At 47.8% G+C, this 21,862-nt stretch overlaps 1 protein-coding gene across 1 annotated transcript; it reads left to right on the top strand.

Moving 5' to 3' along the window:
- The first annotated feature begins 21,169 nt into the window (after nucleotides 1–21,169).
- Nucleotides 21,170–21,862, top strand: Bhlha9 (basic helix-loop-helix family member a9). The gene has a single exon (XM_038324552.1). It carries the CDS (start codon nucleotides 21,170–21,172, stop codon nucleotides 21,860–21,862), a length of 693 nt encoding a protein of 230 aa, XP_038180480.1.

Genomic DNA, 21,862 nt, shown 5'->3' with positions numbered 1-21,862 from the left:
TGCATTGAGTACCAGAAGTCTTCCCGTGACCCCCGTATCTTCAGTGTGGCACGTATTCCTGTACCCCCAACACGTACATTTATAAGTTATGTATAATATAATGTGTTCATGCTGGCACACACTTCTAATCCCTGCACACAGAAGGCAGAGGAAGGTGGATCTTTGTGAGTTCAAAGCCAGCTGAGCTATAGGGTGAGTTCCAAACTACATAGTGAGTCCCCTGTCTCAAAAAAGGAGGGATAAAAAGGAGAGAGAGAGAGAGAGAGAGAGAGAGAGAGAGAGAGAGAGAGAGAGAGAGAGAGAGAGAGAGGGAAAGTGACTATGTGGGTAAGGTACTTGGTGTTTAAGACTCAGCCTGGTCCTGGTTTTGGATCATCACATGTACCATGGTACACAAGTGGAGGTCAGAGGACAACATGAAGGAGTCAGTTCTCTCCTTCCATCATGTGGGTTCCAGATAGTCAGGCTTGATGGCAAGCACCCTTACCTGGGAGCCATTTTGCTGGCCCTATAATATTTCCTTTAAGAGCTTTAAAATTTTATTTATTTTTAATTTTATGTATCTGAGTGTTTGCCTGCATCTATGTATGTGCTCCACAGGCATGCCTGGTGCACTTGGAGTCAGAAAAAGGCATTGGGTCCTCAAGAACTGGAGTTATGGAGGGTTGTAAATTAGCATGTGGGTTCTGGGAATGGAACCCTGGTCATTTGGAAGAGCAAGCAACCATGTGGTTGCTGGGAATTGAACTCAGGACCTCTGGAAGAACAGCCAGTGCTCTTAACCTGTGAGCCATTTCTCCAGCTCCTTATGTTTCTTGAGTCAGTGTCAGAGTGGCGAGGCAGAATATGGATGGGTGTGGCAAAGGCAAAAAAAAAGCTGATAAAGTTGGTCTCCAATTGAGGGAGCCAACACGCAACACATATGACAACCACACACTGCAACACATATGATGACTGCACACAGCACTGATCTCAGATCAGGCACTGCCCCAGAAGAGTGCGAGTTGAGGTATTGAGGTCATTACTGGCACAATTATTCAAGTGGACTGTGTCCAAGAATACCACCGTCACTTTGACAGCCCTTACTAGGGTTGTATGATAAGATGTCTTTGTTCTTAGGATACTCGCAATGAAGTGTTGGGAGGAGAGGTGCATGTCTGCCATTTTCAAATTGTTCAAGGAAAAGATTTGCAAAGAACAAGACAAGGTCGTGAGAATGGACAACATTTTAAAAGTTCTGAGTCTGGGCAAGGGAATATGAGAAGACTAAGTGTCTGGGTTTGACTCTAGCTCAGCTACATTCTATCGTGCTCCAAGCCTCTCTGGGCCTCACTTTCCCCATCTGTAAAGTGGGGCAAGAGTAGTATCTGTCCAAGAACTTAGCATAGGATTGGATCACAGTGAGAGCCTAGTAAATATTACTTATATTATCATTACTGTTCCATATTATGTCCTGGGGAAAGAAGTTTAAATACTAACTTTTCTTTCTAGGAGTGTTGTAGGAAGTTGCTTGTTTGTTCCTGGCTTCTCAGCCCCGACATGATCACACAGTAACCATATTATTTGAGTCACTGCTTGGCCCATTAGCTCTAGCTTCTTATTGTCTAAGTCTTACATATTAATTTAACCCATTTCTATTAATCTGTGTATCGCCACATGGCTGTGGCTTACCGGGTAAAGTTTTGGCATCTGTCTCCAGTGGGACTACATGACTTTTTTCTCTCTCTCCACCCTCCTTTCTCCCAGCATTCTGTTTAGTTTTCTCCATCTAGTTCTGTTCCCCTATAGCCCTGCTATAGGCCCAAAGCAGTTCCTTTATTAACCAATGATATTCACAGCATACAGAGGGGAATCCCACATCATAGGAGCACAGCCAAGGATGCAGGACAAAAGGGGGGTGGCTTCTCACTCCTCACAGGGATAAGATTCAATCTTGTCTCACATTTTCACAGACAGTGGTATGCATTATGAATTTTCCTGCAACTTGCCTTTTTTTATGCAACACAGTATTTTGGAGATCATTGCGTAATAATGTTTATTCTGTGCTCTGTACAGTTCTAAGTATTTTACATGTGTGTCTTAGTTAGGGTTTTATTGCTACAAAGAGACACCATGACCACGGCAACTCTTATAAGGAAACATTTAATTGGGCCTGGCTTATAGTTTTAGAGATTTAGTTCATTATCGTAGTGGCAGGGATCTTGGTGACATGCAGTCAGACATGGTTCTGGAGAGGGGCAAGGGTTCTATATCTGTATCCATAGGCAGCAGGAAGAGAGAGTGAAACTGGACCTGGCTTGAGCATCTGCAACCTCAAAGCCCACCTCCAGTGAGCACTCCCTCTAACAAGGCCCCCCCCACACCTACTCCAGCAAGGATACACCTCCTAATACTGCCACTCCCTATGGGCCTATGGGGACCATTTTCATTAAAAATCACCACAATGTGTTTATGAATTTACATTAATTTTTGCTTTTTATTTTTTGAGACAGGGTCTTGCTCTGTCTCCAAACTGATCTCAGGCACGTGATCTTTCTGCCTTAGCCTCCCAGCTGGGACTTAGTAAAAGCTCCTTTTCTCATGCCCTAATTGATGTATGTATGTATCTCCTCCTTTTTCAATTTAATGTGTGTGGGTTCCTTGTCTGCATGGGTGTCACACCATGTTGGTGCCTGGTACCCGAAGGAGTCAGAAGAGGACACCAGATCTCCTGGAACTGGAGTTGCAGATGTGGTGAGCTGCCTTGTGGGTGCTGGGAATCGAATCCAGATCCTCTGCAAGAACAGCAAGTGCTTTAAACTGCTGAGCTCTGCCCCCTGAACCTGACATAGGATCTTGTTCTAGAGCTTATTCTGGCCTTGAACTCTGTGTGTGGCCCAAGGTGGCTTTGAACTTGTGATTCTCCTGCTTCAGCCTCCCATGTGTGCACACACCATGCATGGATCTCAATGTCTGTATTTTCTCTTTGCATGTTTGTTTTTGCTCTTATGAAAGGCAGTCTCTTGTCACTGGCTCAGAATCTCCTGCCTCAGCCTCTGGAATACTGGAGTACTGGGATTGCAGTTTTGAGCCACTTAAGCCAGTCTGATTTTTAATATGCAAGATGATGCTGCGGAGGCTGGAGCAATTGCACTGGTACAATGCTTTCCTATTATGCTTAAAGCCCTGGGTTCAATCTTTAGCACCACATTAAAATAAAAAGATAGGTGTTAGAGAGATGGGTTGGTGGTTAAGAACGCCGGATCGCGGGGCGGTGGTGGTGCACGCCTTTAATCCCAGCACTCGGGAGGCAGAGGCAGGCGGATCTCTGTGAGTTCGAGACCAGCCTGGTCTACAAGAGCTAGGTCCAGGACAGGCTCTAGAAACTACAGGGAAACCCTGTCTCGAAAAATCAAAAAAAAAAAAAAAAGAACGCCGGATGATCTTCCAGATGGACCAGAGTTCAACTCCCAGAACCCACTTGAGAACTTTTTACTGGGATCTAATGCCCCCTTCTGGCCTCCATGGGAACATGCACTGATGACATGCACATTACCCCCCTCCCCTGCCCCGCCCCACTGCACGAATATTTTAGTGATGACGTAAGTCACAAAACAATCCCACACCAGTTCAGAATTATGAATAATAGAAAGGTTATTTAAGGGGAAAACTTACAGATCACTGTCCTAGATAAAAGTCCTCTGCATGAAAAGGAACAGAGTCTAGCAGCCGGAAGCAGGAGCCGGAAGCAAGAGAGCGGGCTCACGGTTACCGCAGCTTTTACAGTATAAGAGACCACGCCCAAGTGGGCTGGTATCTTAAAGGCTATTGGCTGAAGGAGCGGAATGTGCTCCCACAGCATTTTAGTTTTTGTTTTTTCAAGATAGGGTTTCTTTGTGTAGTCTTGGCTGTCCTGTAACTCGCTCTGTAGACCAGGTTAGCCTTGAACTCACAGAGATCTACCTGCCTCTATCTCCTGAGTGCTGGGATTAAAAGCTCGTGTCACCACTGCTTCGTTTCACATATACGTAATTTCTTTAAAATCTTAAAAATGGTCAAGGACCAGGATTTGATTAACTGTACCACAAAAGCAACAAGTTGGCTCAGTGGGTAAAGGCACTTGCCTTGAAAGCCTGATGACCTTAGTTTGATTCCTGGTAAGGTCATGATAGAGAAAACCAGTCCCTGCCAATTGTCCTCTGACTTTTACACATGCAGTGTGGCATTCTCACACATGTATGCATGCACACACAATAAATAAAGGTGCAGGCATGCGCACACAATAAATAAAGGTGCATGCACGCACACGCAGTAAATAAAGGTATGTAATAAAAACCCCAAACCACATCACCCCCAATCCCTTTTAAACAAATTGGGAAGAGAAAGCTTCTGCAAGGAATTAAAGGAGCCCCTCCCCGCAGCAGCAGGAACTAGGCGACTTGTGAGAATAAACTACAGTTGCTGTCACCCCAGAGAGAGTCTCAAGACCCTGAGCCTGTGCACAAAAACTGTTCATTGCTTTAAAGTTCCACATCCTGACCAGCAGAGAGCGCAAACGAGCCATCTAAATTTTCTTTTGACTTTCCAAGATACCCTTTCCAAAGTTCCAGAGCTTTCAATTTTAGGAGCAAAAGTTTTATGAGTTACCCATGCTTAAAGGACGAGAGACTCGGTGAATCAGCCTAAGTGACAGCTCGGAGAAGAAAGAATTGACGCATGCTTCTTAAGCCTCTTTTCGTGCTGGGAATTCCTGACAAAGGAAAGTACCCATTGTGTGTGGGTTGCGGACTCTGTACGGTAGCTTTCAGTGTCACACCAACGGTGACATGTCAACCGAGTCTTATTATTTCTGGATGTTGCTGCATGGCATCTGTCTGCTTGGCACCGGGACTAAGCTGGATTCCCCTGCTTTCCCCAACCCTCCCTTTTTAAAGACAGAGTCTCACTATATAGGCTGGCCTGGGACTCAAAGAAATTTGCCTTCCGCTTACAACCCCTCACCCCCACTCCACCCTGACAACTGGCATTAAAGGCAAATGCCACTCTGTTCTGCTGTATTCCTAATTGACTGTAACTAGTTAACTACAGAAGTATGTATGTTGGACCATTTGTGGAGGAGCAGACAAACAGGAGAACAAGTCCAGGTTGGTGCTGGCTGCCGTGGTGGTCTATAGGCTTGGCAGCGTAGGCAGTGAGGGGATGCAGGATGCTCCTGGGCTCGTTTGGGGAATGTATATTTGGGCACGTCATCCATACAGGGCTGCTTAAAATCTTTGCACTCAGATGAGTGTGGTGGTGTATGCTTTTAACTACAGCCTAGAGAGGCAGAAGCAGGTGGATCTCTGTGAGTTTGAGGCCCATCTGGTTTACCAAACTCCGTGACGTCCAATGTTTCATAGTGAGACCCTGTCACACACTTTCTCTCATTTTTTCCACTCACGACCCCTTTTCATGCTGGAAAATTTTATCTGTATGGTTTGGGTATATAAGTATGTAAAAGGTATACATACTAAACTTTTGTAAAGAAATTATTTTAAAATAATTTTTGGTATGTAATTTATTTTTAAATTTAATTTCTTAAAAATTACACTTATTTATTATTTTTGTGTGTCTGAGTGTTTTTCCTACATGTGTGTTGATGCACCATGTTTATGCCTGGTACCCATGGAGATCAGAAGAGGGCATTAGATTCTCTGGAACTGGAGTTGCAGACAGTTGTGAGCCACTATGTGGGTGCTAGAAATAAAATCTACATCCTTTGGAAGAGAAGTCAGGGCTTAACCACTGAGCCATCTTTCCAGCCCCTGCTCTTCCTTAATTAATAAACTATGTGTCAGAGACAAGCAAAACACCCATATATGTAAAATAAAAAATAAAGGAAAAAAAACTTTAAAACACTAAGAAGCAAATTTGCATCTGGGTGTTGGTGGCGCACACCTTTAATCCCAGCACTCAGGAGGCAGAAGCAGGCGGATCTCTGAGTTCGAGGCCAGCCTGATTTACAGAGTGAGTTCCAGGGCAGCCAGGGCTGTTACACTGAGAAACCCTGTCTTGAAAAACCAGAAGATGGAAATGCATATGTTCATGTGTATACATGTGTTCGTGTGTGTGTATGTATGTGTGTATAAAGATCAGGGGCCAAGTGGCATCATCATCTGTCACTCACTGCCATGGTGAGAGCACAAGCATGCTAATGACTGAGCCATTCCCTCTGCCCTTGTTTATTTAAGATTTAGTTTTATCTTTTCTCTGATGTGGTGCTGCCTGATTTTTTGTTTGTTTGTTTTTGTGTGGTGCGTGTGGCACATCTCTGAGTGTGTAGGCTGTGTGTGTTTTGTGTGGTGCGTGTGGCACACATCTCTCTGTGAGTGTGCAGGCTGTGTGTGCATGTTATGTGTGCTGCATGTGGCACATGTTCTGTGGGTGTGCAGATGTACATGCTGTTCACACACGTGTGGAAACTGGAGCAGAATGTAGAGTGTCTTCCTCTAATGCTCTCCTCAGCCTCACCATCTTGAGACAGGGTCCTCACTGAACTGGAGGCTCACCACTTTAGCTAAGCTAGCTGGTCAGTGAACATTCCAACTCCATTTGTCTCTGCCTTGCCAATCGTGGGGTCATAAGCATGCATAGCCACACACAAATTGTCTTACTTATTTTTCATTACATTTATTTACTGTGTATGTGTGTGGGTACACATATACATGCTATGTATACATGTGGAAGTCAGGGAACAATCTGGCGGAGTGGGTTCTCTTTTCTATTTTATGGGTCTCAGGAATTGAACTCAGGTGGTTGGGCTTGGCAGCAAGTGCTCTTTCTTGATGAAAGTGCCCCACCCCCTTGGTTTCTAGGGATTTGAACTCTGGTCCTTACACTTAGAGAGCAAGCATTCACCTTTTGAGCCATCTCCCCAGCTGTTCCCCCCACATGCTTTTATTGTCCTAATTGTTCAAATTAGGACTCTGGGTCAGAGAGGGTAAGTCACTTGCCTCAGATGAAGCCTGAGTCCAAGTCAGACATTCACTCCCGGATGGCCAGGTGTGGTGCCTACAATCTCAGCTCACTGTAGGCAAGGCAGGACAGATCTCAACAGGTTCAAGGCCAACCAGGGCTACCAGGTGAGCTACCTTCTAAAATAAATGAACAAAGAGGTAACCATTGTGGCTGGATGGTAACAACTGGGTTGTTAAGGGCCCTGGGTGCTCTTCCAGAGTACAGCTTCCAGTACTCACATGGCAATGCACAGAGGTGGTGTCTTCAGTTCCAGGGGATCCAGTGCTCTCTTCTAGACTCCACGGACACCAGGCAGGCATGTGGTGCACAGATATGCATGCTGGCAAAACACCCACACACATAAAAGAAAACATTTAAAAAATCTGTTGGAAAACATTTCTTTCTTGGACTGAAGATGGTCAGCAAGGGTCATACCCATTCCTGCTAGCATGACTGTGGGGGGATACTCACACCTGCTGAGCACCTATGGGGTATTCTCATCCCTGCTGAGCACCTATGGGGGGTTCTGAACCCCCGCTGAGCACCTATGGGAGGTTCTGAACCCCTGCTTAGCCCCTATGGGGGGTTCTGAACCCCTGCTGAGCAACTATGGGGGGTTCTCACCCCTGCTGAGCACCTATGGGGTTCTGAACCCCTGCTGAGCCCCTATGGGGGTTCTGAACCCTTGCTGAGCACCTATGGGGGGTTCTGAACCCCTGCTGAGCACCTATGGGGGTTCTGAACCCCTGCTGGGCACCTCCTAACATATGTGGGGGGTCTGAATCCCTGCTGAACACCTCCTAGCATGACTGCCTAGATGACTGTGGGGGTTCTGAACCCCTGTTGAGCACCTATGGGGGTTCTCAACCCCTGCTGGGCACAAAAATTCCAACCCCTTGCAGAAGCTGGTATATTCTGGGTTGGCAAGGGTTAAATGCTACGTCAGTGAACAGGCTTCATGGCCCACCCTAGGTGTGGCTGTTGAGCATATCCCTAGAAGAAAGAGATCTGGTTGGTTATACCTGCTAAACTGCCTCTTAACCCCTTCCTGCCGCTGATACCCCAAGCCCCAAGGCCTTTTGCTTCCAGGAGTTCCCATGAATTGTCTCCCTCAGTGTATTCTGTCTTACCAGTAGCCCCAGGTCTCGTCCAACCACACCCAAAGTCACTCAGACACCTGCCCACTTTGAACCGTGTGCCCACCTGGAAGCTGTTTCCACTTCCATGAAGTACACGAAGGCCGCACACTTGGTGCATACCTAGAATCCCAGCATTTGGAAGTTGAGGCAAGAGGATCAGAGCTTCAAAATTAGCTTTGGCTAAATGATGAGTTCAAGGCCAGCCTGGGTTAAAAGAGACCCTGTCTCCAAATACAAAACAAACAAACAGATATGTCAAGCATTAGGGACTGAAATCTAAGTGAGCCTGTGGGACGGGAAGATGTCCTCTTTTGTTCTCTGTCCTAGCCAAGTCCAGCCACTAGGGGTGTGAGGAAGCCGAAGGGGGAGGGTGACCGTGACTGGCTCTCCAGAGACCTCTGTGCTTCGCAGTCATGGCAACGCAATCTCACGTTTATTTTGTCATCTGAAAATCAAGGTGATAGATGTAAGGACACGGTTGGATGTCCTACAGAATCATCAAGCGCGAGGAGCTGCCCCGGGAGCCGGGAGCCGGTGTTCTGCAAGCAGTCACCCTGTCCGCGAGCCCTCATGGTGCGGGACACCCACGGTTGTCATCAAGTGTCCTGCACCGTGCTCCGCATGTTTCTACCTTGGTCCAGCTCCAGGTCTTTGCTCGTAAATCTCCTTCACACAGAATGGCCATAAATTAGGGGCCTGCGGAGGGACCCCCCAGCTCTCAACCCGTCCCTCCCCTTATGGAAGGGCGGGGTGCAGGAAGCCCCTGGGACAGGGTGGGCTCAGCCCGTCTTCCTGGTCCCTTAATTACAGGCCTGTGGGAGCTGATTTATGGTGCAAGCAAAGGCACAGGCCTGCAAGTCTGGGGGAGCCTGGGGAGGTGGGGGCTTGAGAGGCTTCCAAATTCCAGGATCTTGTCGAGATGACAACCCTGAGAGTAATAAGCTGTAGTATGTTTATATTTGAAGTAAATCTAAACAGAAACAATGGGTAATGTTCTGCGAGTTGTACTAAATACTACTTTAATTCCTTTATCAAATATTTGTTGAATGCCCATTAGGTGCTAGGAGTCTTACACATATTACCCCCAAACATCCACTAACAGCCCTGAAAGTTTGTCCTCATGGAAGGAAGCCATTAAATGACAAGGTCACTTGACTGGTAAGCAGTGGCTCCTGCAGGGCTCAAACTCCAAGACACTCTGCCTTGCCTACTGCACAAGGAGCTGGGATCAAATTTAGGGGAAACATTTAAACATTTCCCTGTTCTGGTAATTTTAGGTGCTGTGATAGGTAAGTCCCCAGTATCAGTGACTTGAACATAAAAAATTATTTGAGGTCCATGCACCTTCCACGAGGGTATTTGCAGCCAATCACTCTTCCTGGTCAGGTTTCTTCTGGACATCATGAGGTCTGGACTTAGTGTCGGGTAGCCCTGCCATTTCCAGCCTGTGGTTGGCATACCTGGGCAACTCTGAAAGGGAAGGAGCAAGAGGGAAGCGAGTATGTGTGGAGGCAGGCTGGGAGGGGAGCCCACCGAGTCTGCGCATGTCACACTCCAGAGTACTGCAGGTGAGGCTTGGGGGTGACCACTCATTTCCTCAACTCTTGCCACACCTACTGGTTTAAATCCAGTCCAGCATGGTGGGCAACCTGTAACCTCCACACTCCTGAGAATGAGGTAGGAGAGGGCCTATTCAGAGGCCCCACCTTAATAAACAAAAGCAACAAGAGACTGGAGAGGTGGCTCAGTGGTTAAGAGCACTGGATCATCTTCTAGAGTGAGGACCTGGGCTCAATTCCCAGCATCCACTGGTGGCTCACAATGGTCTATAATCCATGCCTTCTTCTGGCCTGTGGGCACTGTACTCATGTGGTACACAGACACACATGCAGGCAAAAACACCCGCACACATAAAGTAAAAATAAGTAAATCTTGTTTTTTTTTTTTTGTTTTGTTTTGTTTTTTGTTTTTTTGTTTTTCGAGACAGGGTTTCTCTGTAGCTTTGGAGCCTGTCCTGGAACTAGCTCTTGTAGACCAGGCTGGTCTCGAACTCACAGAGATCCGCCTGCCTCTGCCTCCCGAGTGCTGGGATTAAAGGCGTGCGCCACCACCGCCGGGCAGTAAATCTTGTTTTTAAAAGAAATCACATTAGCTCGCAGTCTTTATGGGTCAAGATTTGGAGGGGGAGGGTAGCTGCCTGGTCATTCTCTTTCTCTTTTGTGTACAATGGAGTATGTGTGTTAACTATAGAATTACTATGGCGTTGTTTTCTGTCTCAGCACTAGGGAAGTATCTTGAGAAAGAAAGATGCATAGGAGTGGATTTAAAAATAAACCACGGTGGCACATGTCTTTAATCCGGCACTCGGGAGGCAGAGACAGGCGGATCTCTGTGAGTTCGGGGCCAGCCTGGTCTACAGAGTGAGTTCCAGGACGGGCTCCAAAGCTACAGAGAAACCCTGTCTCGAAAAAAATAAAACAAAACACAGGAGTGAGAGGGCTCAGCAGTGCTTGCTGCCAAATCTGGTGACCCGAGTTCAACCCCACACAATGGAAAGAAGAAAACAATGCCCACGAGTTGTCTTCTGACACACATATGAACACTAAACAAAAAGCTTAAAAAATGTTTTTAATCATACAGTAGTCATGGAACTACACGAAGGGATTCTTAAATTTCTTTGAATGTGTGAAGGTGTGAATGGTGGGTGAGGAGGAAGGATGGAATCCAGATAATGGAAGGCTAATTGTTCTTTTATTTTTAACTGTCACAGATTTTTCAGTGTGTGTGTGTGTGTGTGTGTGTGTGTGTGTGTGTATACACGCGTATATGTGTGTGGGTGTGTGGTTTTCGTTTGTGTGTGTGTGCGCATGTGTGTGGTGGTTAAGTACATAAAAATATAATTGATAGTGAAAGAATAAAATGTAGAGTGTGTCCCCACGACTTCAGAATGGTTCGTCTAACTGTAAAGAAGTCCATTGAAATGTATAGGCTTTGGAACTGGTTAGCGTTTTTTGTTTGTTTGTTTGCTTGTTTGTTTTCTAATTTGAAATTTCTTTACAATAAAGGTTTTGGTATAAAAGTATTTTTATGTGTATGGGTGTTTTTTGCCTGCATGTGGATCTGTGCACCATGAGCACGTAGTGTCCTCAGAGGCCAGAAGAGGGTGTCTGAAGAGTTACACATGGTTGTGGGGCACTACCTGAGTCCTCTGAAGGGGCCGGCAGCGCTTCTAACTCTTGAGTCATCTCTCCATCCTGAAGTTTTAATTACATATTAAAAACACCCCCCTCCAAAAAAAAAACCTAAGAGTGTAAAGGGCCAAGAACATCTGAAGATAATTCTGAAGAATGAACCTGGCTAGCCAGACCTTCCACACAGATGTTAATGGCATGGCAGAGATGTGGTACTGGACACCTGGAGACAGTGAACTAGACACCCACCGGAACTGAAAGGTTGATACCGGGTTTCCGGTAGCAGCAAGGAAGCTAACAGTCACACTCCCCTTGTGCTCATCTGAGGACATCTACAAGCACTGGAAGCTTATATTGGTCTACCCCGCCTTACTTCACCAGACCCTAGACTGAGGGAGGGCGAGGATCTCCATCGCTGAGCCCACCCCTGTCCTGTCATTCAGCCTTCTGAACCCAGACCCAGGAAAGGTGTTGGAGCCCACGGGACTATGCAGTAAATGCACAGCTGACAGATTCATAAAGGCAGACCCACAAGTGGACAACTTATGGGGCATCCATTTTGCAGAGCTGTGGGAACACTCGTTTTTTGGAAAAGTCACTGTCATATCTGTAAAAATCTTGTGAAGCCATGATTCTTCTTTTCAAAATGGGGTTCATTCCTAAGACACCTGAGCAATGTAACTTCTGTACGGGCAATGGACCTTGCTCCATTCCCCCACACCATGAGACCTTAGAGCAAAAACATTCTCTCTTTGTCTAACAGTCAAATTTACATAGAGATAGTCCCACAAAATTACCTGCTAACAGACCACAAAGAATTTTCTATGGAAGACAGGCACTGAACAGGAAGGCAGCATGCCCCAACTTTGTTAACAAACAAATCTGGGTGTCCCCAAAGCTGGTTATCACAAAAGAGATTGGACGAGGAGAATGGGTGAATCCAGGATTCAGGGATGCTTAGTAACTTTATCTAATGGTTTGGGATGTCGGGTATTACCCCTTGAATGCTGGCTCTTCCCTGGGTGGTGTCACCTGTTCTGGAGTACTGCTTTGTCTGGTTCTATCTGCCTTTTTGTGATTTTCATATACACATTATCATTGTCCTTGCCTATGGAAATTTTCAACTAGTCTGTGAAAACTAGAAACCTTGTAGAGATCACACCTTCTTCTTCTTCTTCTTCTTCTTCTTCTTCTTCTTCTTCTTCTTCTTCTTCTTCTTCTTCTTCTTCTTCCTGCTTTTTCCCCTTACTCTCCTTCTTCCTTCTCCTTCTCTTCCTCTCCTCCTTCTTCTCCCCCTTACTTTTCTTTTTCTCTGCACCCCTTCACTTCACTTTTTCCCCTCACATGGAAAATAAAGAACATGCAGAGGTCATGTACTTGAGTTAACTTTTTTTTTTACCCTCAGATCCTCGCCTACCATAGACATCCAATTCTGAGCCCTGAGGGGGTACTGAGACTGGTACTCAAGGCTACCCTCCCCCCCAATAGAAAGGAGCCCTGCTTTTCCTCACTTTGGAAGCAGAGTCCTTGCCATAGGTCTCCTGACCTTCATCTGCCCTGGTCGGAGCAGAAGCTGCTTCTCCCAGGGGGCAGAGCCCTCCTTCCTCCTGCTTTACTCCCCACTTACTGGGACAAGTCTCGAAATTGGACCCCAGCTAAGCACAGAGGCCTCGTTGTTATTTTCTTAATGAGGAGCCAATGGCCCTGTCATTAGTGGGTGGAGGGGTGAGGAGTGCTGGGCTGGGAGGCCAGGGGCTGCTCCTGGTCAAGTGGGTGATTTACTGCCTGACAGGGAGGGGACAATCAAGGCAGAGGAAGTGGCCAGTCCCTGAGTACCTCCAGGAGGGAGCTGAGCGTGTCTCTCTCTCTCTCTCTCTCTCTCTCTCTCTCTCTCTCTCTCTCTCTCTCTCTCTCTCACACACACACACACACACACACACACACACGCCACTGTATTTAACTCTAACAAGAAATCTCCAGAGGCAGTACTGTTACATTTGCCCATTTGACAGACAAGGAAACTGGAGCCTGAAGTAGATAAGCATCTTGTCCAAGGCCATAGAGCTAAAAATAATGAAAGTGATTCCAGCCCAAATCAACACCTGGCTGTGGGGTGTAGGCAGAGTGGAGGCGAATGGAGGGGAAAGACCCTGTGGTTGGGGACCAGCGAGCCAGAGCAGCCAGCGGAGGCTCTGAAGGAGGTGACCCACTGAGGGGTGATGCTGTGTGGGCTGGAGGTGGGAGGGGCAGAAGTTGGCGCTCCCGGAATGCTGGTTTTGCCAGAAAGAGGGATATGAAAACTAATCATTTTGTCAAAGATTTATTTCTTTGTATTTTTCACGAGTATGAGTGTTTTGCCTGGATGTGTGTGTGTGCACCACATGTGTGCCTGCTGCCTCCGGAGGCCAGAAGAGGTCATCGGATCTCCCTGGAACAGCCAGGGCTGTAAAGAAAGACCCTGTCTTATTTTTTTTTAAAATCTTACATATATGGGTGTTTTGCCTGTATGCATCTGAGTACCACTTGCATGCAGTACCCACAGAGACTAAAAAAAGGTGTCAGATGCCCTGAAACTGAAATTACAGACAGCCATGTAGGTGCTCGAGATCAAACCAGCGAGCTCTTGAAAAGTAAGCAGTGCTGCAAAGCAGACAGCTCAGCCACCTCTCTCCAGCTCCCAACGTCTCCTCTATTTGCAATTTATCATTCGTCCATTTGTGTCTTCCTTTCTTCCTTCCTTTCTTTTCTTTACATGGTGTGAATATGTAACCCAGACTGTTCTTAAATGTGAGATCCTCAGGCCTCAGCCTGGGTGCTGGGATGAGAGTCATGTGTCACTATGCCGATTTTGACAATACCTATTTAATACAAAATTTAGTGTGTGTGTGTGTGTGTGTGTGTGTGTGTGTGGTGGAGGTTTGTTTGTGTTTGAGGCAGGGTCTCAGTAGGTAGTCACTTGGCCTGGAGCTCAATATATAGACCAGGCTGGTCTTAAACTCACAGAGATCCACCTACCTCTGCCTCTTGAGTGCTGGGATAAAACACATGCACCCCATAGGTTGGTAAAGATTAGCTTTATTATTTGATTGTTGTAGAAATGTGTTAGTATGCTACTAACTTTTACTTTTTTTCTACTTTAAAACATTTTACACACACACACACACACACACACACACACACACACACACACACATATATATATATATATTCTTATGTGGCCCACACTGGATTTGAACCTTTGTAGCCTAGGATGACCTTAAACTTACTTGCCTGCCTCCACCTCCTGAGTGCTGGGATTACAAACTTGTGTAATCATACCTACCTTGTTTATGTGATAGCAGGGCCTCCTGCATGCTAGTCAAGCACTCAGGAACTGCGCGGCTTCTCCAGCCCTCAATACTCAAACTACTCAATTATTATTTGCTGTCCAGGACCCCAACAGGGTAAGTTTTTGGCCATATCGGTCTCTTCTCTAAACCATCTGTAACAACCCCAGTCAGTAATTTTTAAAGTTTTTTTCTTTTTTAATTTTATTTATTTTTTAATTTTTTTAATTTTTAAAGTTTTAAAAACTATTATTTTATTTTGCACATGGGTGTTTTCTCTTGCATGTACTATGTGATTCAGCGCAGTTCAGAAGAGGGCTTTTGATCCCCTGGAATTGGATTGTCTTGTCGGTCCTGGGACTCGAACCCTCTGAAATAGTTCTGTTGTTGGCAGTTGTGCGACAGAAGTGTGGGTCCGTGGTAGATTATGTACTTAGTATGGCATGCAGAAAGCGCTGGGTTCATACTGATTTTGTTGTCTCCTGTTATTGAATGACAGCATGATGTCCCATTCTAAGCCATGGTCCGAGTGGCAGGCGAGGGGACCCGGGTATGGTAGGGTAGAGACACAGCGGCTTTCTCCTAAGTGTGCTCTCCTTAAGCGTGGCTCCTCCATTTTCTTCGAAGGTGGGATCCTGTGCTCCCCCCGAGGGAGCGACGCCGGAGAAGAATTTCTGAAATCCAGGCCAGCCTGGGCGATAATAGGCACCTTGGCGGCCGCCAGCGGAACCTCCCCGCCCTAAATCACCTGCAGAGGCTCCTCCTCCAGGCGAGCAGGAGCTACGGTGCGGCCGGCAGGGGCGGCTCCAGGGCCAGCGCCGCAGGTGCCGCGGAAGCGCTTTGAAGATCCCTTGGTGGGATCCCAACGTGTTCACCCAGCAGCCAAAGATCAAGAAAGCGTGGTCCCAAAGTTAGTGACGTGCAGCTTCGGTCTCTTCTTTTTCTTTTCCCTTTCTTCTTTTTTTTCCTCCTGAGACAGGGTCCCACTAAATTGCCCAGGCTAGGTGCAAACACGAGATACTACTGTCTCTGCTCGCTGGAGTCACAATGCTCAAGGAGCAGAGAAAGACAATAGTATCTCGTGTTTCCAGTCACTCTGGGCTTTGGAGCCTGTCCTGGGACTTGCTTTGTAGACCAGACTGACCTCAAACTCACCGAGATCTGCCTGCCTCTGTCTTCCCTGAACAATGTTTTTATGCAAGGGAAACTTTGCTGTGGTTAAGACCCTGACTGGCCTAGAACTTTCTATGAGGACCAAGGTGGTTTTAGCAAACCTTCTGCCTCTGTCTCCCGAGTGCTGGCATTACAGGTGTGCTTCACCACAGCTGGTTATAAAAGTTACAATTCTGCCTCAGGAGACCAGAAGAAGGCACGGGATCGCTTGACGCTGGAGTCACGTGTGGTTAAGGAACACACATCTTACACACACACACACACACACACACACACACACACACACACACACACACGGGTACTTACATTGCTGAACTCTCATCTGCAAAAGCAGAAGGTGTCATAACTGCTGAACCTTCTCTCCAGCACCTATACTTCAATGTATATCTTACCAACCATTCAAACTGTTTTGCTCTGGAGACAGTTCTAAATACAAGAGCTTGGTTGAAAAGAACTTTTAAAAATCAAAACAGGTAGTTCGAGACCAGCCTGGTCTACAAGAGCTAGGTCCAGGACAGGCTCTAGAAACTACAGGGAAAACCTGTCTCGAAAAATCAAAAAAAAAAAAATCAAAACAGGATAAACAGCTCATAACCACCTGTAATTCCAGCTCCAGAAGCATCTGCTGTCTCTGGCCTCTGAGGGCACCTGCGCCATGTACACACATATATACTTGAAAATAATAAAATAGGCCAGGTGGTGGTGGTGGCACACACCTTTAATTCCAGCACTTGGGAGGTAGAGGCAGGCGTATCTCTGTGAGGCCAGCCTGGTCTACAAGAGCTAGTTCCAGGACAGGCTGCAAAGCTATGGAGAAACCCTGTCTCAAAAAACCATAGATAGATATAGATAGATAGGTAGATAGATAGATAGATAGATAGATAGATAGATGATAGATAGGTAGGTAGATAGATAGATGATCGATAGATAGGTAGATAGATAGATATATAGATAGATGATAGATAGGAAGGTAAATAGATGATAGATAGATAGATAGATAGATAGATAGATAGATAGATAGATAGATGGAGGGTCTCACTCTGTAGCCCAGGCTGGCCTTGAGCTCTCAATCCTCCAGCCTTGGCCTTCCTATGCTGACATTTGTGGTACGCGCCGCTACACAAGTGGCGCTGGTGTGGAATGACATCCAGGCGATTCCTGGGAATTCTCACTGGGAACCGGTGATAAGCAAGTGTTCTGTCACCGAGTTCCAGCCCCGGTTCTTTGAAAGCTTTTACTTCAAAAGACAAATAAATGCCGGGCCTCTAACAGCTACAGGTGGTCAGTGGGGACTCTGGGTACTACATGTGCCCAGGAGCTGGGAGTGCAGGCCCAGCCTAGAAGGGAGCCACACTCCAGGTCAGTTCACTGGCTTGGCCTAAGTTCCTTGTCTGGGTTTCTGTTTGCAGTCTGTAAAATAGGTATTATAATAACAGGCCTTCCATATAGGATTGCTGGGAGGCTAAGATGATGTATGCTTAAAAGCACTTAGTCGAAGCCTTGGCTACAGTAAACACTTCGCAGAAGTCGGTATCAGTACTATTAAGCTTATTATTTTTATGATTAATTATTACTAAGCTGCATAGTGTCCGTAGCAGAGTGTGAGTTCTAAAATACTGAGTCACCGGAGGATGGAGGGCGTCAGAAGCAATTTAAGCTTACTTACCACCCACTGGCACCTTCCCCTTTGCTTCCAAGGAGCTCTCTGGAGATGGAGGAGGAAGGACAGCTTGTTTGGATTGGTCCCCTCTGTCTGTACACGGTGACGGGAATGTGCAGGGCTTGCCCATCTTTGGCTGTAGTGAAGGTCTTGCTGGGTATCCAGATGAGCGTCTACCCAACGCTTGAGCTCTTTCCTACCCTCATGGGTCTGGGAACGAGGCAGCGTTTCCGAACACCAGGGTTTGGTGAAATGCTGTCTGCCTCCATCTTCAAATTCCTAATCATTTTGAGAAAAGGTTCCACACTTTTATTTGGCTTCCCACTTGGCCTGATAAGTGGCATAGTCCTGTCTACACTCTTTTTGTCTGCCTGTCTGTCTCTCTTTTTCTGGTGTGCCTGTGTGTAGTATACGTGTCCACGCAGGCAAGAGTGTATGCACGTGTTTGTGCACACAAGTGGGGATTAGGGGTTGACATCGGGTTTGGAGGGTTAAAGACCTAACAGCCCAGCCGGACTGAAAAGCTGTGGACAGGCCAGTGGACGTGACTGACGACAGCTGTGGGCTTTTAGGATCTGAGAAGCAAACACACACCACTTCAGTAGTGTTTGCTCTTTATCGTTTGTTTGAGACAGGGTTTCTCTAAGTAGCCCTGGCTGTCCAGAAATCCTCTATGTGGACCCAGGCTGGCCTCAGACTCACAGAGATCCACCTGCTTCTGCCTCTCAAGTGCTGAGATTAAAGGTGTGCGCCTGTTTGGGGTGTCCACTACTTTAAGACGGTGGGGGAACTGACCTGCAGGTGAAATCTCTCATCCAACACTTTTCTACCTTGTAAAGACCCCCAAACTCCCTGACCCTTTGTGTGAAGGAACAGTTGTTGTTAGCTGCTTGTTGGTTCCCGGCTGCTCAGCAGCTCAGCCCTGAAATAACCACACAGAAACTGTATTAATTAAATCACTGCTTGGCCCATTAGCTCTAGCTTCTTACATATTAATTTAACCCATTTTTATTAATCTGAGTATCGCCACGTGGCTGTGGCTTACAGGCTAAAGTTCCAGCATCTGTCAGCGGGGCTACATGGCTTCTCTCTGGCTCCACCTCCTTTCTCCCAGCACTCAGTTTAGTCTCCCCCTGCCCTCCCCCCGCCTACCTCTATTCCCTGCACAGACCCAAGACAGTTTCTTTACTAACCAATGGTATTCATGGCATACAGAGGGGAACCCACATCAAACAGTCCCTGCTACAGCGGAGAGTGGCCCTTTAATTGTTCTGATTAGAATAATTCTGTGGCTGGGGATGCCTATCTGTCTGCTTTCCTTTAGTTCCACACCCCCTCCATCAATCCCAGTTTAACCAAGTGTCTTCCTTAGTTGTTCTCCATCTCGTAGCTCTGAGATGCGATCTCTCACTGAACCTGGGCTCCTCAGTATGGCCAGGCTGGCTTGACAGTGAGCTCCTGGGGTCTGCCTGTCTCCATCTGGCCAGCGCTGGAATTACAGATGCTATGCCCAGCTTTGATATGGGTGCTGAGGATCTGAACAGGTCTTTCTGTTTGTGCAGCGGACACTTTACTGACCGAGCCATCTCATCAGCCCCCTGGCTAAACTCTCACAGAGAAGGTATCTTCCACATAAAACACAAGGAACTGAGGTGAGCAGATGAGATGACGGGCACAGGTTTGCCCAGCAAGGAGTCACTGGCTGGAGCAGATGGGAGGAAGAGCCCCATCACCACCAAGCTTCCTTTGGTACCAAACTGTTGAAGTGCACCACCCTGTCCAAGGCTCTCCATCCTAGAGTCAGGCTTTTCTTAGAGGCTGGGTAAGGCCCTGAGTCCCCGAGTCAGCCTGGATGAAGAGGGCCACAACTCAGCAGTCCCTAGCAGGCCTTCAACAGGTGAAAAGACACGGTAGAGCATCCATGGAATGTGGCACTCCAGAGCTGGATGCCTGGGCTTTGGCCTGGCCTATCTTCCGTTCTGAGGTCGTCCGCACGGGCATTCTGTTGTTTGAGCATGATGGTGACAGTGGGCAGTAGTGCCCAGACACTGGGAATATCTGCTGTAGCCTTTTTTGCTGTTTTATTATTTGTTTGTTTTTATTTTTGTAATGCTACGCTTTGAATCAGGGTTTTATGCATAGACACTCTACCCATGAGCTAAACTCCCGGCCCTCCTCCCCAGCTGTTTCTAAATCAAGGTCTCTATAAGCAGCAAGGACAGGCCTCAAACTGGCAATCTTGATCAGCCTTTCTGAGCACCGAGATGACAGGCATGCACTACTATACCTAGCTTCTAGCCACTTTTTAAATTTTTGTTTCGTTTTGTTCTTGAGGCAAGGTCTCATATAGTGCGGGCTGGGATCAAACGACTCCGTAACTGAAGCTGGTACCCAGCTCCTGACCATCTTGCCTCTACCTCCCCAGTGCTGGGATTACAGGTGTGTGCCAACACTCTGGGCTTAGTTGCTTTTCTATTTCACATATATTGGACATTTTGGAGACACCGACCCCGAAAAATACAGTTTTTAGGTTATTTTCAGTCAAGTGACCAAGATAGACAATCATATGAAAATCCATGAAGTTTGTTTCCCAGTGGCCCCTGTTCTTTTTTCCTCTGTGGGAAAACTCAGCTTGTAGTAATGAAGTTATTGGCAACATGCATGTGACCTGGGTGCCCATCCTGGCTGGTGCCACCACGTTTGGATTGTGTCTGGGAATGAGATTAATCTTAATATGTTGTTCCTGATAAACCATAAATGCATTCCTAAAATCCCATTAGGGATCTGTCCTAGGAGTAAGCATTATCCTTCCTTCCTTCCTTTTCTTTTTCTTTTGATCTTGTTTACAATCCCAGTCCTGGTGATGGCAATGGAATTGTCCACTGCATATATAACCTGACCATACTGTGTCATGGGATAGGGTTGTTCCAAGGCCCTGGACTTCAAGGTCTGCTCTCTGACTGTACTGCAAGACAAGCCAGAAATAAAAAATGTCTTCCTCAGTCTTTGCTTCTGACTCAGCCCAGCTCTGTCTAGAGAGATGGGGGAGCACGAGAGAGGTAGGGGGAATGCTGGGCTCAATCCAAACCCCAACCCAGAGTCCACACCAGACTCACGGTGGTAGCTCAAGGTTACCTGCTGCATCAGAGCTGCTCCTCCTTTCTGGATTCTTCTGGGATGGACATGCTAAACCTTAGTGTCAACTCTGGTTGCCCACCGATTGGCAGCAGGTGCCCTTACTCAGGGTTCTTAAAACTCACTCAATCCACCATTGCTATTCTCCTGAAAGCCTGCCTGTGCTCTCGCCCAGAAGCAAAAGTGGCATTCTAGCTGGGGACACGAGACAGAAACAGAACCCAGACGCACCAGAGGGTCCGTGAGCAGAACAAGCATGTTCCCTGTGACAACGAGAGCACCGCCTCGGGCGTGGCCAGGCTACCCAGCTGGTCCTGTGTACAAGAATCTGCACGCTTCCTTCCTCGCTTCCTTCCTCTCAGTTCCTCCCTCACCATCTTACCTGGGGGCAGGTAATAAAGCAGGAGGAGGGAGATGGATGGACTGGGAGGGCGGGGAGCCACGTGGTGTCATAAAGCCCGGCTAGAGAGGGCCTGTCCAGAGAGTGTCCAGCCAGCAAGTGCCAGCAGTCAGAGTGGACCAGCAGCCCTTTGGACCCGAAGCAGAAGCTGCAGGGCCAGGGCATAGGCCATGCTCCGAGGCACGCCAGGACTAGGCCTCAGGGAACTGAAGCGGAGTGAGGGTTCTGTAGAGGACTTGGGGCGCTCTTGCCCCAAGGCTGGCAGGAATTTTGGAGCGCTGAATCGCAGCCTGGATGAGGCAGAGGAGGCGGCAGGCAGAAGGCGCGAGCGGCCCACCCGGTCAAAGGCGCGGCGCATGGCTGCCAACGTGCGGGAGCGTAAGCGCATCCTGGATTACAACGAAGCGTTCAACGCTCTGCGCCGGGCGCTGCAGCACGACCTGGGTGGCAAGCGGCTCTCCAAGATCGCCACGCTGCGCAGGGCCATCCACCGAATCACTGCGCTCTCCCTGGTCCTGCGTGCCAGCCCGGCGCCCCGCTGGCCCTGCAGCCACCTGGAGTGTCATGGCCAGGCTGCTCACGGCTCAGGCGCGGGGGACTCCGGCGTCAGTGCTCCTCGGTCCGCGCCGCCGCCCGCAGCGCCTGGCCTCGTGCGCAGGGATGTCACCAACTCTTTAGTGCCGCCTGCACCGCGCTGCGCTTCTTGCTCCCCGCACGCGCACTTGGGGCGGCCCAGGGTGGTGGCTGAAGGGCCCAGTTTGGCCCAGGCCTCCGGGGGAAGCTGGCGACGATGTCCCGGGGCTCCCCCTGTTGGACCGATTCCGTGGCGGTGGGGCTCCGGGATGGGCTACCAGCACTCCTGA

This window comes from Arvicola amphibius, chromosome 4, assembly GCF_903992535.2.
Source record: "Arvicola amphibius chromosome 4, mArvAmp1.2, whole genome shotgun sequence".
In the NCBI taxonomy this organism is placed as follows: domain Eukaryota; kingdom Metazoa; phylum Chordata; class Mammalia; order Rodentia; family Cricetidae; genus Arvicola; species Arvicola amphibius.
This window is presented reverse-complemented; position numbering and strand designations above follow the sequence as displayed.

Excerpts from the sequence above, each read along its gene's own strand:
- Bhlha9 (XM_038324552.1), top strand. The coding sequence starts at position 21,170 with ATGCTCCGAGGCACGCCAGGACTAGGCCTCAGGGAACTGAAGCGGAGT.